We start from the raw sequence: 13,421 nt of genomic DNA on the forward strand, positions 1-13,421 counted from the left end.
TCTGGTCTGTCTGACTCGACTTTGGATACAACTGATCCAGTTTCCAGAAAGTGTTTTGGAGCTCTGTGCACCAGACTCCTACAAATCCGGAGTCCAACTCTGATTTGACTCAGAGAAAGTCCCTCTTTGTTCAGAATAACAGCTTGACCCCTGATACTTCCCTTCATCCTCATATCTTATTTTTGGTCACAGTGTTACTTAGTCAGCAAAGTTCTGTTAGTTTGAAGCCAAGCCATATTTATATCACACGAACAATGGCTGCTGGCTGATTTATTTTTAAAAGCTTCTGATGAGTCAATCTAATGGACGGATGCAACCTAAGGAAACCTGACATGTGTAGAAAGGAAACTTTTAAATCTATTCCCTTTCAACATGAAAACATTTAAGATTTTTGGACATGGTGACACTTCTGGATGGATTTCTGCGTCTTAAGAGATCTCAGTAAATCATATCTACAAGAAACACTGTGTACAGAAAGAACTGTCTTAAACAAAGTGTGTGAACACACCTGAATCACACATTCCTCAACTGTATGAATAGACTCAGAGGGCGACTGCATATTTCAGGAGAAAGTGTGTCCACATTACAACAGTTGCAAATAATAGTACAGTGACACCAGAGGATAAAAACAGCGTTTCATGAGATCACTATACACTCACACACTCAGCTGGGAGCACATTGTATTTTAGGGGTGGTGGCAGGCCTTGTCTGTCTCTTTAAGAAGCAAGAGGCTTTTTAGAGCTGGCTGGTCATTATTAAAAATAGCAGAGGGGCTGTGAGAGAGTGAGATAGTGCATGCAGGAGCTGTGGTTTCTGGCAGAAGTTGGATGGAGTCCAGTCCATAGATTGGTACTGCATTCAAACGCTGTGTGGAAAATTCTCAACACCATTCTGCTAGTCCTTAAAGAGCTATAACATCATGCACTGCTTCATTGGTGCTAGTATCCAAACTGTAACTAGATCTTAGAAAGGTAAAAAGTATTGTCCTACAGAAGTTTGACCTCTCTAAACACTTTACTGCTTTTGATCTCAGCCACTCATTTCAGATCATGTTGAAAAAGAAAGAAGTCTATTTTGAGGTGTGTGTGTTTCAGAATGGAGGACTATCTGTGGTACGCTCTTGCCAGTGAGCAAGTGGTTTCACAGTCAGACCCACCCTGCCTCATCACATCCATTTTTAAAAAAAAAACAACAACATGGTGACTGAACTTCAGAAACCAATGCATGACATTATGGTAGCTACATCCATGAGTCGCTATGACTGTGAAGCTACATGCTCATTGGCTAATGATTCATGACTGAATTGTTAGTCAGTGAGAATATCCTGACCGACCACTCCTGAGAAAGTTCATCACCGTTCCAAGTTTTCTGCATTTGTGTATAATGTTTCTCACTTTGGTTCAGTGGATTCGCAAAGCTCACAAACAGCTTTGTAATCCTTTCCAGACTGATAGATGTCAGTGAATTTGACAAAGTGAAACAGGCTAGATCTCGAAAAGCAACACATCATGCCACAGTCTAGAGAAGAACCTGAGAAACAGACAGGATTAAAGTGATTTCTTGATTCAGCAGGTCTGCCATTAATCAGGCCTGAGTGTGTTTTGTGAAACTGAACTCGGCTTTCCAAAAAAATGTGGTTAATCACAGTTAACATATGTAATGCATACATATATTATAGCTTCTTGTAGCTTTTGTCTTAGATAGTTCTCCACTATTTTACTCACTTTTGGTATTCTTTAACTAACTTTTTGTATTTCTTTTTTTTTTTATCATTATTATATGTGACATTACAATGCTCTTGTGCCACTTTTATTTCAACTACGTATATGTATTTATTGTAGCGTATACTATTTTTATTCTTTATCCTGCTGCTGCAACACAATATCTGTCTATTTGGACTTCATTTGCATGGACCCCATTCTTTTTTAATCTATTATATCCATTATATTAGAAGTTCTCTGCATCTTCAAAAGTGTCCAAACTCAGTGTCATGGTGGCTTCCATCGTCGCTCCATATATACTGTATGTGAACTGCGCAGTGGCCATATTTCCGACAACATGTGAAAGCAGCTCGCCGGAGCACAACCTTTGAAGTTTTTCAGGGAGACTTTGCTGCAGTGAATCCGACAGGTGGTGGAGACACAACGCTGCTGTACGAGAACGAGACTGCTATCATATTTTCACACTGTTTTTTCTACAGTTGGTGCTTATTTCCTCAAAAATAATCTTCTACTTCTTTTATGTTTACAGTGACAGGGTCAGAAACACCCTAACAGCACAGGAGCGACGCTCAGGTGATCATTTCTGAGTTGAATGCGCCGCTGCACGTGGAGACAGCGCGCAGCTTTGTGAAGCAGACTTGGTCGCGAGCTCGTGCGTCGCTGCAGAAACACAGGAAGAAGTGTGAAGACGGATGTATGACAATGAGGCATGCTGAGAACCGGAGCAGGCAGCCCGGGTTTGTGTCACTGACTCCGCGTCTTTAACTTGAAATCTGTAGAAACACATGAGACGCACGAGCCGCGGGTCTGTGTGGATTACCGAAGTCTGAATTAATCGGCACCAAGTGGATTTAAGCGTTTAGGGGGACGACATGGGGACCCAGGGGACAGGACGGAAAAGGTCCACTAAAAAGGACAAAACGACGGCAGAGGACGATGCCCTGAATCTCATAGCCAGAGAGGTGAGTGAAGGGGAGACAATAAATCTTTACTGAGGGGGGTTGGAAGCAGTAATGTAACTTTTAAAGAGCCCCCAAACCTATTTAATCACACTTAATCACACTTAAAGGCGCGTTCGCGTTTTTGTTCCTTATGAAAAAAACATTTGTGTGTTTAATGTCTGACTTAGTGTTTCCACATGTGTAATATTGGTCATTGTTAAAAATACGCAGACATTGTCCCCAGTTTTTTTTAACATCACTTTCACCTGATACCGCTGCAGCAGGGGCGTTTCCAGTGGGACACGGGGCCCCTCATGAAATCGGTATTTCATCAGCAGTGTAGATATTTGCTGGCTGCAATTTTCACATTTCTGTGCAGAGGGTATTAGGTGACCGTACAGGAGTTTAAACGTGGTTTTTATTGAATAACTTTTTTGCAAAGTCACAAAAGAACTATTTAGAAAAGGGCTGGTCAAACTGCCACAGCTAAGGGCAGTCTGGGCCCCTGTAAGGAAAGGAACACGTTTTGTGAACAGCTTGATTTTTAACATGATGCACATAGTGGAGTTTAGCAAAACTCAGGACTAATTTCATCACATCACAAAATTTTTTTACACACAAGTGGAGTGACATATGCTGAAATTTAGTAAAGATAGAAATACCAGTTTATTATGAAGCAATAAGACAATGCCTCTTTTCTTATTTATTTATTTTTTGGCTGGAGGCTGGGGGTTTAGCTTCCCTTTCAGGACATAAGGGGTCAGGCTGAGATGACTGACAGCTGGTTCTGGCCCCCTGAGCAATATTTTCCCACATTGTAATTCAGACACAGTAAGTTCAGGTATTTTTGTGATTTAAAAAAAACATCTGCATAAATAGTTTAATATATTCTAAAGTGAAACAGAATGGCGACAGCTATGATATATTGTGTTGCAGAGATATCAGCTGAAGTTGAAAAGGGCTAGGAGGTTGCGTAATAACCACATGGTGGTGCAGTGAGTCAGAATAGCATCTGATTCATTATTCCAACATTATTCCATCTGGTGTTTGTGCAACGTTTTTACAGAATTTATGTTCCTGTCATACTTGGCTAATGAGCAGTTTTTTATAAACATGAACACTAGGGCTGCCACGATTAGTCGGCTAGTCACGATTACGTCGATTATCAAAATCGTCGACTGATTTAATCGTCGACTGATTTAATCGTCGACCGATTTAATAGTTGACGCGTCGTTTGAAGCTTTGTAAGATCCCAAAAGACGCAGGAATAAGTAGTAGGATTTAAGAGTGTAATAATGGACTGAAACAAAAGATGGCAGCACTGCATGTACTAGGATGCCAGCTGCCGTTAAACCCCGAAGAAGAAGAAGCTGTGTCTGGTATCGTAGCTGTGTCCAAATTCAGGAACCGCATCCTCCTGTGGCCGCATTTGTAGGCCAATTACGTTACAGCGACACAACGAAGACTGTCCAAATTCGAAGACTCCGACAAATGTGCGCTTCATTTCCCCAGATTTGAAGGATGGATCGGGTGTATACTTCATGGCCCAACCTATCCCAGAATTCATAGTGTGGCCCAGCTGCCAATGGCGGCAGCTGGTTAGTTTTAATATTACACTTATTATTCTTTCTGGGTCACAAAATAAACGTTTAAAATATTTTCAGGCGAGTATGTAGCTGTGTACACTTCAAATGTCTGCTCAGTTTATCAAGACGCCACATATTTTCAAAAGCGCTGCGATGTTTTCGGGACGTCTGTTACCCACTAGCTCGATAGCTAGCCGGGGTTCAAGGCTCACTAGAGCCTGTGAGAACACCGGACTCCCGGCAAATCGTTTTCAAACCCACCGCCGTCTTTCGCTACTCAGGTTAAACTGTAAGCTAATGATAGTTATATAAGAGCAGATGCATGCTGGTGCAATAAGCTGTCCGTTTTACGTCCAATGGATGCATGATCTGATTAGTCGACTAATCGCAAAAATAATCGGTGACTAGTCGACTATCAAAATAATCGTTTGTGGCAGCCCTAATGAACACAAAAGCATTACGTCATCTTTCAAGATAATACATATATATAGTACAAAATAATTTCAGATGGACAAAAAAAGACTGCAGTTCTGGTTAAGGAGGACAGCTCTACCAAATCTTTATGGTAAAATGCTTCCACCACACTGTACAATACATCTGTCAATATTGTCTAGCCTCCCGGTATGTCAGTCAGGCTCAAATTATTATAAATTCTACCAACATAACCATAATTGTAATCCACAGCTGATTATAATGGCTTGCTCTACTTACATGAGAAATTCTTTCATGTGCTGACCTGCAGGAATTGTTGAGTTCTCTTTCAGTACTACAGAACTGTAGCTGGCAGTCGCACGTTGTTTTCTCTTAGCAGGTGCCGAAGTCATGTTATGACAGGTTTACGCTGCTTCAAAGTTCCTAATCCTTTTTGTTATTATGAGACTGCTAGTGAAGGATAAATCTAATGTTTTATAGGAGAAGTAATGCCCAGTGGGTCTTCAGGACTTAAGCCAACCTGTTTGAAGTGAACACTTTGCTCCTCTGAGGTGTAAACCTTAAGCTAAGTATCGATATAAAAGTTTAGCTTCAAGATGAACTACAAGAAACGGTAAAACCAGACATTTATTGTTACTAAGCAACACTGTGGCCCCTTTGAGGATGTAATTCTCTTTATTTATGAAAAAACTGAGGATCAGACATTCGGTTTATTACTTTCCCTGCTGAAAATAACTTTTCATATTCTGTGCGGCTCCCGGTGAGCATAGAAAACCTCAACTCTCTGTTGTCTGAGCATGATTCAGAGCCACTTGTCTTCAGTTAGGAGGAAGTTGGGTTTTTGCTAACACAACCCGGATGTTTCGGTGAATTTGCATATCATTTCTAACAGTCACACTCTCTCGTCTATTCTTCTTCAAAACCGTGAATGGCCATGGTTGGGCAGTTGGAGTGTTTGAATGTTATCTTCTCTTTACTGCTTATTTGACTGTTTACGCTGCTGTGGGGAGGCTGAGGTTGCACATTCCTGTAGCTGGTAGTGGTTTCTTCTTGCTGCAGCAGTGTTACCCGGTTGAGGTTAGAGGAGCTTGACGGAGCTCATGAAGCATCAGCAGCAGATGCGGTATCTCCGAGGAGGAGATTGTCCGTGATGGATGAATCGCATGTGTTTGTCGGGGTTGGGAGGAACGGCGGCGGGTTGTTTTCTGTGTCTTTAAGCAGCAGCTGGGTCGAGTCCCTCACTGGCTGTCCTCTGATAGAATGGTATGTCAGTGCTGATGAGTTGGCCCACTCTGCAAAGAAGCTTTAAAAATAGATGCTCCTGGAAGATCAGCTGTTGCTGCACCCCAGTTTTAGAGCGAGTCTGTGGGTGGGGGGGGGGGTGAGGGTGGTTGTTGCTCGCCAGCTGGCCGTCACACAAGCCTGAAAGGAAGAAAGACTCTGCACAAGATAGTGCAGCCAGCTACCTGCGGCTTATCAGAAATATTATCCTGTACATTTACAGTATTAGAGAGTGAGAGGAAACTGTCAGTACTGCAAACTTGACTACTTATGGAAGAAATGGGAGGAGAGTAGACAGCAGGAAGGAATGTGAGGAATGGATATCAGGGCATTAGTTATACTGTGCTTTAAGGGAATCTGATTCCTGTGTCTGTCAAACAGTTTGAATCATGCTGTAAACATTAATTTGTACTGTAGCGCAAGGATAGAGGATGGCACGCTGAACTGGGTGATCTCTCTTTAAATCGTAATAAGATGGATTAAATTAATTGCCTTAATGAAAGTGATATTGAATCTTAAATATTGTGATTATATTCTTTTGATTACAGTAAAATCATCTATGAACTAAAGAAACCCTGAAAATGATTTCCATGTAGATGCTTTAGTTACAGGTGCTGGCTCACAGTCACAGGAGGATGCTTGAATTAAACGGGGTGATTGCTCGTGTTAATCGTAACACTCCACTTGCACTTGCTGTAGTGTGAACAATCAAAGTTTTCTGCTGTGATAAAGAGTCGAGGGTATCAGTCAGTCAAGCAGATAAACTGAAGTCTGTCATCTGGCTGCTCTAACAGCAACCTCTGTCAACTCTGATTTAGATTACTCATGTTACACTGGTTTGAAATGCTTATTTGCTCAGCAGTTATTACCCACAGAGGCCGAAGAGCAATCCCACTGAGTTGAACTTTTCCACGATGAAGCTGAAATTTGTCTCTGCTGTGGGAGTGAAGTTTGGTTAGGATGGTGTCATCAGGCCAAGATTTTAATTTGGGCAATACTTCGGTTTTAAAATAACATTCCCATCGACCTCAGCAGATATTAGCAAGCTGTTGATGTGTCGTGTTTCCCGAAGCTTTAGATTTTATTTGTATCAGTGGGGATGGGAAAAATTCTCAGTTATAAATTTCTCCTCTGCTTTTAGTTTATTAGTATTTCTTGACAAATATGTACCTGACCGATGTAATCAGCTGCTTCTCAACTAATGCTACACAAGTATTTTAATAAATATACACTTAAAGGGCGTTTTGGATCAATGAAAACTGAGCTTTTCAAAAGTGTTCAGACTTTTGAGAACTTTTGATTGGCCAAAAATATGTCCACAGTTACTGTTATATCTGTTATACATACTGTTAAATATGCTCTGTAGTTTCTCAGAGTGCTCAAGCTTGTAGTGGATCTCCAAACACACGTCTTTGCAGAGGCAGGTGATCAATGTCAAAGACACTGACAATGAGATGCTTCCCCAGCTGAGAATCTGAGGAAGAGCTTCAAAATGAGTCACGAGTAAACTGATTAAATTAATGTCACGTGGGTGGCTCCAGTGGGAAAGAAAACACTGGGTGTTTTCTCCTCACGCTTAGGTGTAGGCTTGTGGTCTTTTGTTATAAGCTGGTTTAACCTGCTGCAGCTTTTTAATTTGGTCGTTAGAGGCTGATGAGTTGATTATAAAGCTCGGAGGACAATTTAGTAAAAAGGATTATTCAAATCCTGTAATACTGCATGTTAGTGGAAGTGATTTCAGCTTGTTTATCTACAACTGTCAGTCCATCATCTGCTTACATTTTGTTCTTCTTCTAGGTTTTTGAACCAGAGGTCATCAGCACAAATTTGACTGCATAAAATTGTTAACAAGCTGTCTTTGACTGTAATTCAAAAAGAAACAAGCCTCATTGGTCACATATACAATCATACAGAGTACAACATGCAGTGAAATGCGTCGTGTCTGAGCTGTGACAGGCTGCAGAAGTAGCCGCGCCATTCCAGGGCTTGGTGTTTGGCATGGGGGGCCTAGCCAGGACCCTTACTGGATACTGGAAGGGAATCAAACTTGCGACTTCGGCTCCAAAGGTGTGTGGTCTTACCACTACACTATCCAGCTAAAAACAGTATATAGACTAAAACAAGGAGGTTTTACTTTTTGCCAGGCTCCTGCTGTGAATAATAGTGTTCTCTTCATCACTGTTACATACAGGTTACACTTACTCTTTGTACCATTATTTTGGTTAACAAAGGTGTTATATGAAAGTACAGACTGGCCCATGTTTAGCTTCAGTTGATGTCTTTTCAAGGCAGGAAAAAGATGTGGAAATAAAGTTGTAGCACTTCTGCCTTCACTTTGTGCTAACAGCTATAGTTAATTTCAGAAGGTTTTAAATGATCTTTAATCGGCAGTTTATACTAATTAACTTTAAAGTTCAGATCACGGAGTTAATGAATAATTGTTTTAAATAATGGTTATTATAATTATTGATCATAATACTTGTTATTATGGTTTTTTGCCATAATTGGACAGTCTGGGTTGACTTTGTTGAAGTTGTAGTGATGTGTGTTATGTACCTTTACCCCCAGTGTACCAGCTATTCCCCTCAGGTTGGTCTACTATCGATTTTCACAGTTATGATAGGAGCACTGGAATTTGGCCAGAAACAGACTGTTGTAAAGACTTTTCTGCAGTATGAACTACACCAAAGATTACACCCAGCTCTGTGTGCCTGAGCCTAAATACGTACCTGAGTCTGTTTGTGTGAACTTAGTTGGCCTGTGAATTCTGTTAAATTTTAGTAGAGAGCACCTTTGATAAATATTGACTGTAAGTTTAAGCAGCTTGTATTCCTAAATTCCAGTCAGGTGCTGGAGAGTCAAAACAGAGGCTGATATCTTCATGACAAGTAGCAGAGTACAGCCAAGGTTATTTACTGCTCTCTCTCTCACACACACTCACTCACTATTTTGAGGTTATTAGTTTTCATTCCTCAATCTGATCTGGACGACGTGGATTAACACACACATGAACAATTGAGGTCCATAGAGCTGACCTTCAGAATCATTATTCGCATTATAATCTGATAATGTAATGAGGTCAACTCTATTTCAGATACTTTGCTTGTTTCAGAACAGCCAGCTGTCAGACCTGGCCCACTGAGCTCAGTTTTAACAGCTGGAAGTCTGAGTACATCTCAGTGCAAGATCTGGGTGAGAAATTAAGACGGCTCATTGAATGATTCTACAAACACAGAGAATGTAAACATGGTTCTGTGCAAACTGTGAACTGAATATAAGCATTTTTAGTTCAGGACCAAAATTGTTGACGATAAAAAGGCAGAAAAAAACATTTCAGCTGCTTTTACAGCTTTTTTAGCATCAGAGTTGGAGGAAATTTGAAGGTGAAGATTGAAGGTGTCCTTACTAACCTTCCAACTCTTAATTTAATGCCAGCTGCTATACGCTGGTCCCATTTCGAAGAATAATCTACAGAAGGACCTGAAACCATAAGAGGTCGTTACAGTTGGTGTAACTGAGTTTAAAAATTGAGAAATGCTACTTTTGATCCTTGTGATTGCTTTGGACTTTGTACTAAAAGTTGTTGAAAGCTGTTTTGCAGCAACTGCCTTGTTTTGTTGAAGTAGTTAATACATAATGTCACTTGTTGACATTATATAATGTAATTAAGTTCCTCACTCTGTGGATGACTCTGTTAGTCCAACTTCTGCTCTGCAGCCTTGATGAGCTCAGTGAAGCGGTGCCAGCTCTCCACCTGCTTCAGATTCTGGTTAAAGCAACCATCCAGTTCAGAGAGTCACTCCAGAGCAGAAGAAGGGGAAACTTCACTAACCTTTAGACCAAGGCATTCGAATTGGAGTTTGTCTGACGCATCTTGAATGACATTGAGGACTACCGTTACAATTACCTGAGCAGCCATCTCCTAAAGAAACAGGAGACAGGAAAGGATAAAGATAGCTGTTTTGCAATGATTGATAATTTCAAAATAAGAGCGAGGAGACTGTCTGATAGTAAATCACATTGGTGTGTTGAACAGATGGGAAAAAAATCTAAATACATTTAAGAATATTTTGTCAATATAATCAGATGGCCCTCCCATTAAAACATTGAGTTGTTTTTGTACAGCAGCTGGATTTGTGTTTATTTAGGTAGAATTGAATTAAATTGAAAAGGAGATTTTTGTTCTCATAGAGACTAAATAAAGGATATAATGGTCCCTGTTGGTAGGGAACACACACACGCCCATAAGCACAGAAATGATCTTGCTGTTCTTGGATCATTTCCATTAATGCGGCTAAAAATGTTTTAGCTTGGCAGTAGAAGAAAAGCTGAAGGAGCAAACTGAATTGTCATTGCTTTGAGTGCAAGTGAAAACTTGTCGCCTGTAGTAAGTACAGCTATAAAAACTAATGCAGAGTTGCTGGTTGATTTGTAGTTTTTCCAGTCATTACTCTGTGTGTTGGTCAGTTTAGCACTTTAGTCCACACCAAACTAACATCTGTTGGATTTATTACCATGAAATTTATTTCTTACTCAGGATGTCCAAGATATTATGTCACTGCAGTTTGTTCTACATGATGATGTTAATTACATCACATCTAATATTGTTTAAGCTTCCAGGACAAAAACTGCTTTGACATGTTGCTTCTTCAGATCTGTTTCTCTCTGCTTCTCACAGACACAAGGAAAAAAAGGTGTGTGTGTGTGAACGGAAACAGGAAACAGGAGTACGTTGTCACTGACTTAGGAACTTTGTGGTTAGATCACTGTTTCCTTTAAGTTGACTGCGTTGGAATGCTGCTGGTCTGGAGCAGCAGTCCTCCCAATATAGAAGTAGACTACTTTAAGGAGGTGTGCATCATGCCCTTATGTATACAAGTTTCCTGAGGCTGTGTCTGGGTATAGCAGGAAAAAAAGAGAGTAAAAGTGGAAAGATGTTACTGGTACAGAAGATGGTACTGTGATTTGAAGTATCATACTATTAGATTAGATGTCTATTTAGATTATTTTCCTAGAAATTTCTTGCTAAAGCCTCCTTCCCGATGTCATCAGATACCTCATGAAACATTATAAGCATAACTGATTGTAGTCTTTTCTCTTAGCCACACTGTACTCAGTAACTGACAAAAATATTGTGCGGTTCGAGCCTCGTATTAGGCTAAACAGTAGACAATATGTAAAACCACTGCAGGAATACCAGGTGATGGCGTAATTGATTATCACTGTATTATCTTAGAATCTCTCAGGGTTAAATTAGAGAACAGTCCTGCCTCTGTGAAAAGCTGACAAAGTTACTGTAAATCACTTCAGAGAACAAGCATGTGAAACCGTCCCAGCCAAGTCTGAAAGGACCGTGATTGCGTACTCGCTTGGAACATGTTCATGATATCCTGTTGTGAATTAAGCTCAAATCTCAGGAGTCCACTTGCGCTGTTTGGAAAGAGATGGACCAAAAATTTAAAGACCAACAAATCAGGGGTGGGCGTCCTGCATTTTGTATCATAAGTCAGGTTTGTACTTAAAGGGAATTGACATGAAAGATATTTTCAAATGTTTTCTTTTTAATAGGAGTGCTAGATGATGTATGCGCCAGAATGTGTTATGGACTAGTGATAATATCAGCCAGCCTGGCCTTTAACCGATATGGCACAACTTGTTCAATGTTGATAAAAGCAGAAAGGTGGCATTCTTTGCATACCAAGAAAAACTGTTTTTGTGCCATAATGGTTGATGATTTGGTATAAACTATGAAGAATGGCTCCAATAATCTCAAAAAAAAAAAAAAAAACCCTGAATATCTCTGATGTTTAACCTCAGTTACCAGTACCAGATCCATGATTCTGCATCACTTACTCCACAGCAGCTTGTCAGGCTTTATGTTGAGACTCTTGTCTGCAGGAGTTTAAAGAGACAATCTAAACTGGGGATTAACTTGCCAGGTTGGCCCTGCGTGGATCTCAGAAGCTCAGTGAAGCGTTTAAGGAATTGAGTATTTAGAGTGGATTAGTCTGAGCCCTGATGATGAAGAAGATGAAGCCCACCACACAGTCATCTAGGGACCAGGCCAGAAAGCCACACAGTCCCTCAGGCAGAAACAGCCGAGTTAATCTTTAATGCTGGGGGCACACATTCATACAGTGAAGGCCACTAGTCAAAAGGCACGCTGAATAAATAGTGCGGTTTTGTAATTCTGCCTCTGTTCAGAATAAACACCCAATTTCAGTTGGGCGCTTGAGGTTTTTTCACTTTTAAAACCCCTTCAGTTAAGGTGTTTCCAGCAGTGAACACCCATTATACCATGAAGTACTCAAACATTTTTTTCTATAAACAATTACGTGGATGGAGTTCCTGATATGTGAATATACAAAGTGCTGGCTTCAGTTCAGTTTGCCCTGCCTGACTCATGTCTCCATAAAAGGAAGTGGCTTGCCTGTGTGTATTAGTTTCCTCTTGATGACATCACCATGTGCACGGCCCAATGTAGATTGTTATCACAAACTCCTTCCTGTTTATTCCACAAGGCTGAGTTTCCTCCGAAGTTCAGGGAGCGAGGTGGGAATTGGAGAGAGGTTTGGGTGGGGTAATTGAGTGCAGATATAGCAAGTTATTAGATCAGGTAGATTTTTGGGTGGGTGGGGGATGGGGGATTGCACTTAGACCAAAAGAGTAGGCCCAATGTAAAACGCTGCAAGATACATCTGCAAATTCCTGAAGATCCTGAAAAGCAGGTCTGTGACCAAAACCCTCAGTACAGCTATGCCAGCATAACGCAGCAGCATTAAGTTACTGATTATTTGCTAATGACTCAGACGGACATCACCATTATCAGCGAGCTAACTGTCGCTGGAGAAACATGATAAAGCACCCAAGGTGTTCAGCTGGTTTTCAAACTTCCGAGTCCTAATCCAGTCAAGCATGTGATCAAGATGTGGTAATGTGAATGGAAGTGCATAAACCACATAGGCTCCATCCAGATATTGTATATAAAAGATGGACGTAGGGAAATTTAAACCTCAACTTTAGTGTTTTTGCCACCACAATGTGGAGCCAGAAGTATTAAGACCACATTTGGACCAGAGTTTGGAGATCTAAGTTAACCGCTAATGCTAGCATGCTTGGCTAACAAGCTGTATCCATAAACTGTATGAGTGCCACATTTTTGGTCAGGTTGTTTTGTTAAACACCAAAAACATGGCTGAGAAATATATTCAATCTTTCAAATTAGCAGAGATGAGGCCTAGCAGCTACAGCCACCTGATGACACACCTGCTAATCAAAGCATCCATGTCGCCAAATTTACAGTTTTAATAATATCGAACCTGCTCAGCTTCCACCTCTGGTGGAGTTGTTATAAATAAGGAAACTATTCACAGAGGTCAGAACCACAAGTGACCATTAGAGAAACTACAGCTTTTGGCACTTTTGCATTGGAATTATTTTTTTGTTTTTTATTTGTTACC

The 13,421-nt window shown here is 40.6% G+C and overlaps 1 protein-coding gene across 15 annotated transcripts in view; it reads left to right on the plus strand.

Moving 5' to 3' along the window:
• The first annotated feature begins 2,023 nt into the window (after nt 1–2,023).
• Nucleotides 2,024–13,421, plus strand: part of lrrfip1a (leucine rich repeat (in FLII) interacting protein 1a) — a 48,965-nt gene continuing 37,567 nt past the window's right edge. For 12 of the 15 annotated variants that reach the window (XM_040027458.1, XM_040027462.1, XM_040027466.1 and 9 more), the window contains exons 1-2: nt 2,027–2,152; nt 2,251–2,683. In XM_040027458.1, the coding sequence (XP_039883392.1) occupies nt 2,594–2,683 (90 nt within the window). In that variant the 5' untranslated portion in view covers nt 2,027–2,152; nt 2,251–2,593. Of the gene's footprint in view, nt 2,153–2,182; nt 2,684–13,421 lie in introns of those variants that run through there. The other 3 variants (XM_040027472.1, XM_040027471.1, XM_040027459.1) reach the window with 3 other exon arrangements.

Source organism: Simochromis diagramma, unplaced genomic scaffold (genome assembly GCF_900408965.1).
Source record: "Simochromis diagramma unplaced genomic scaffold, fSimDia1.1 OVJJ01000343.1, whole genome shotgun sequence".
Lineage (NCBI taxonomy): Eukaryota > Metazoa > Chordata > Actinopteri > Cichliformes > Cichlidae > Simochromis > Simochromis diagramma.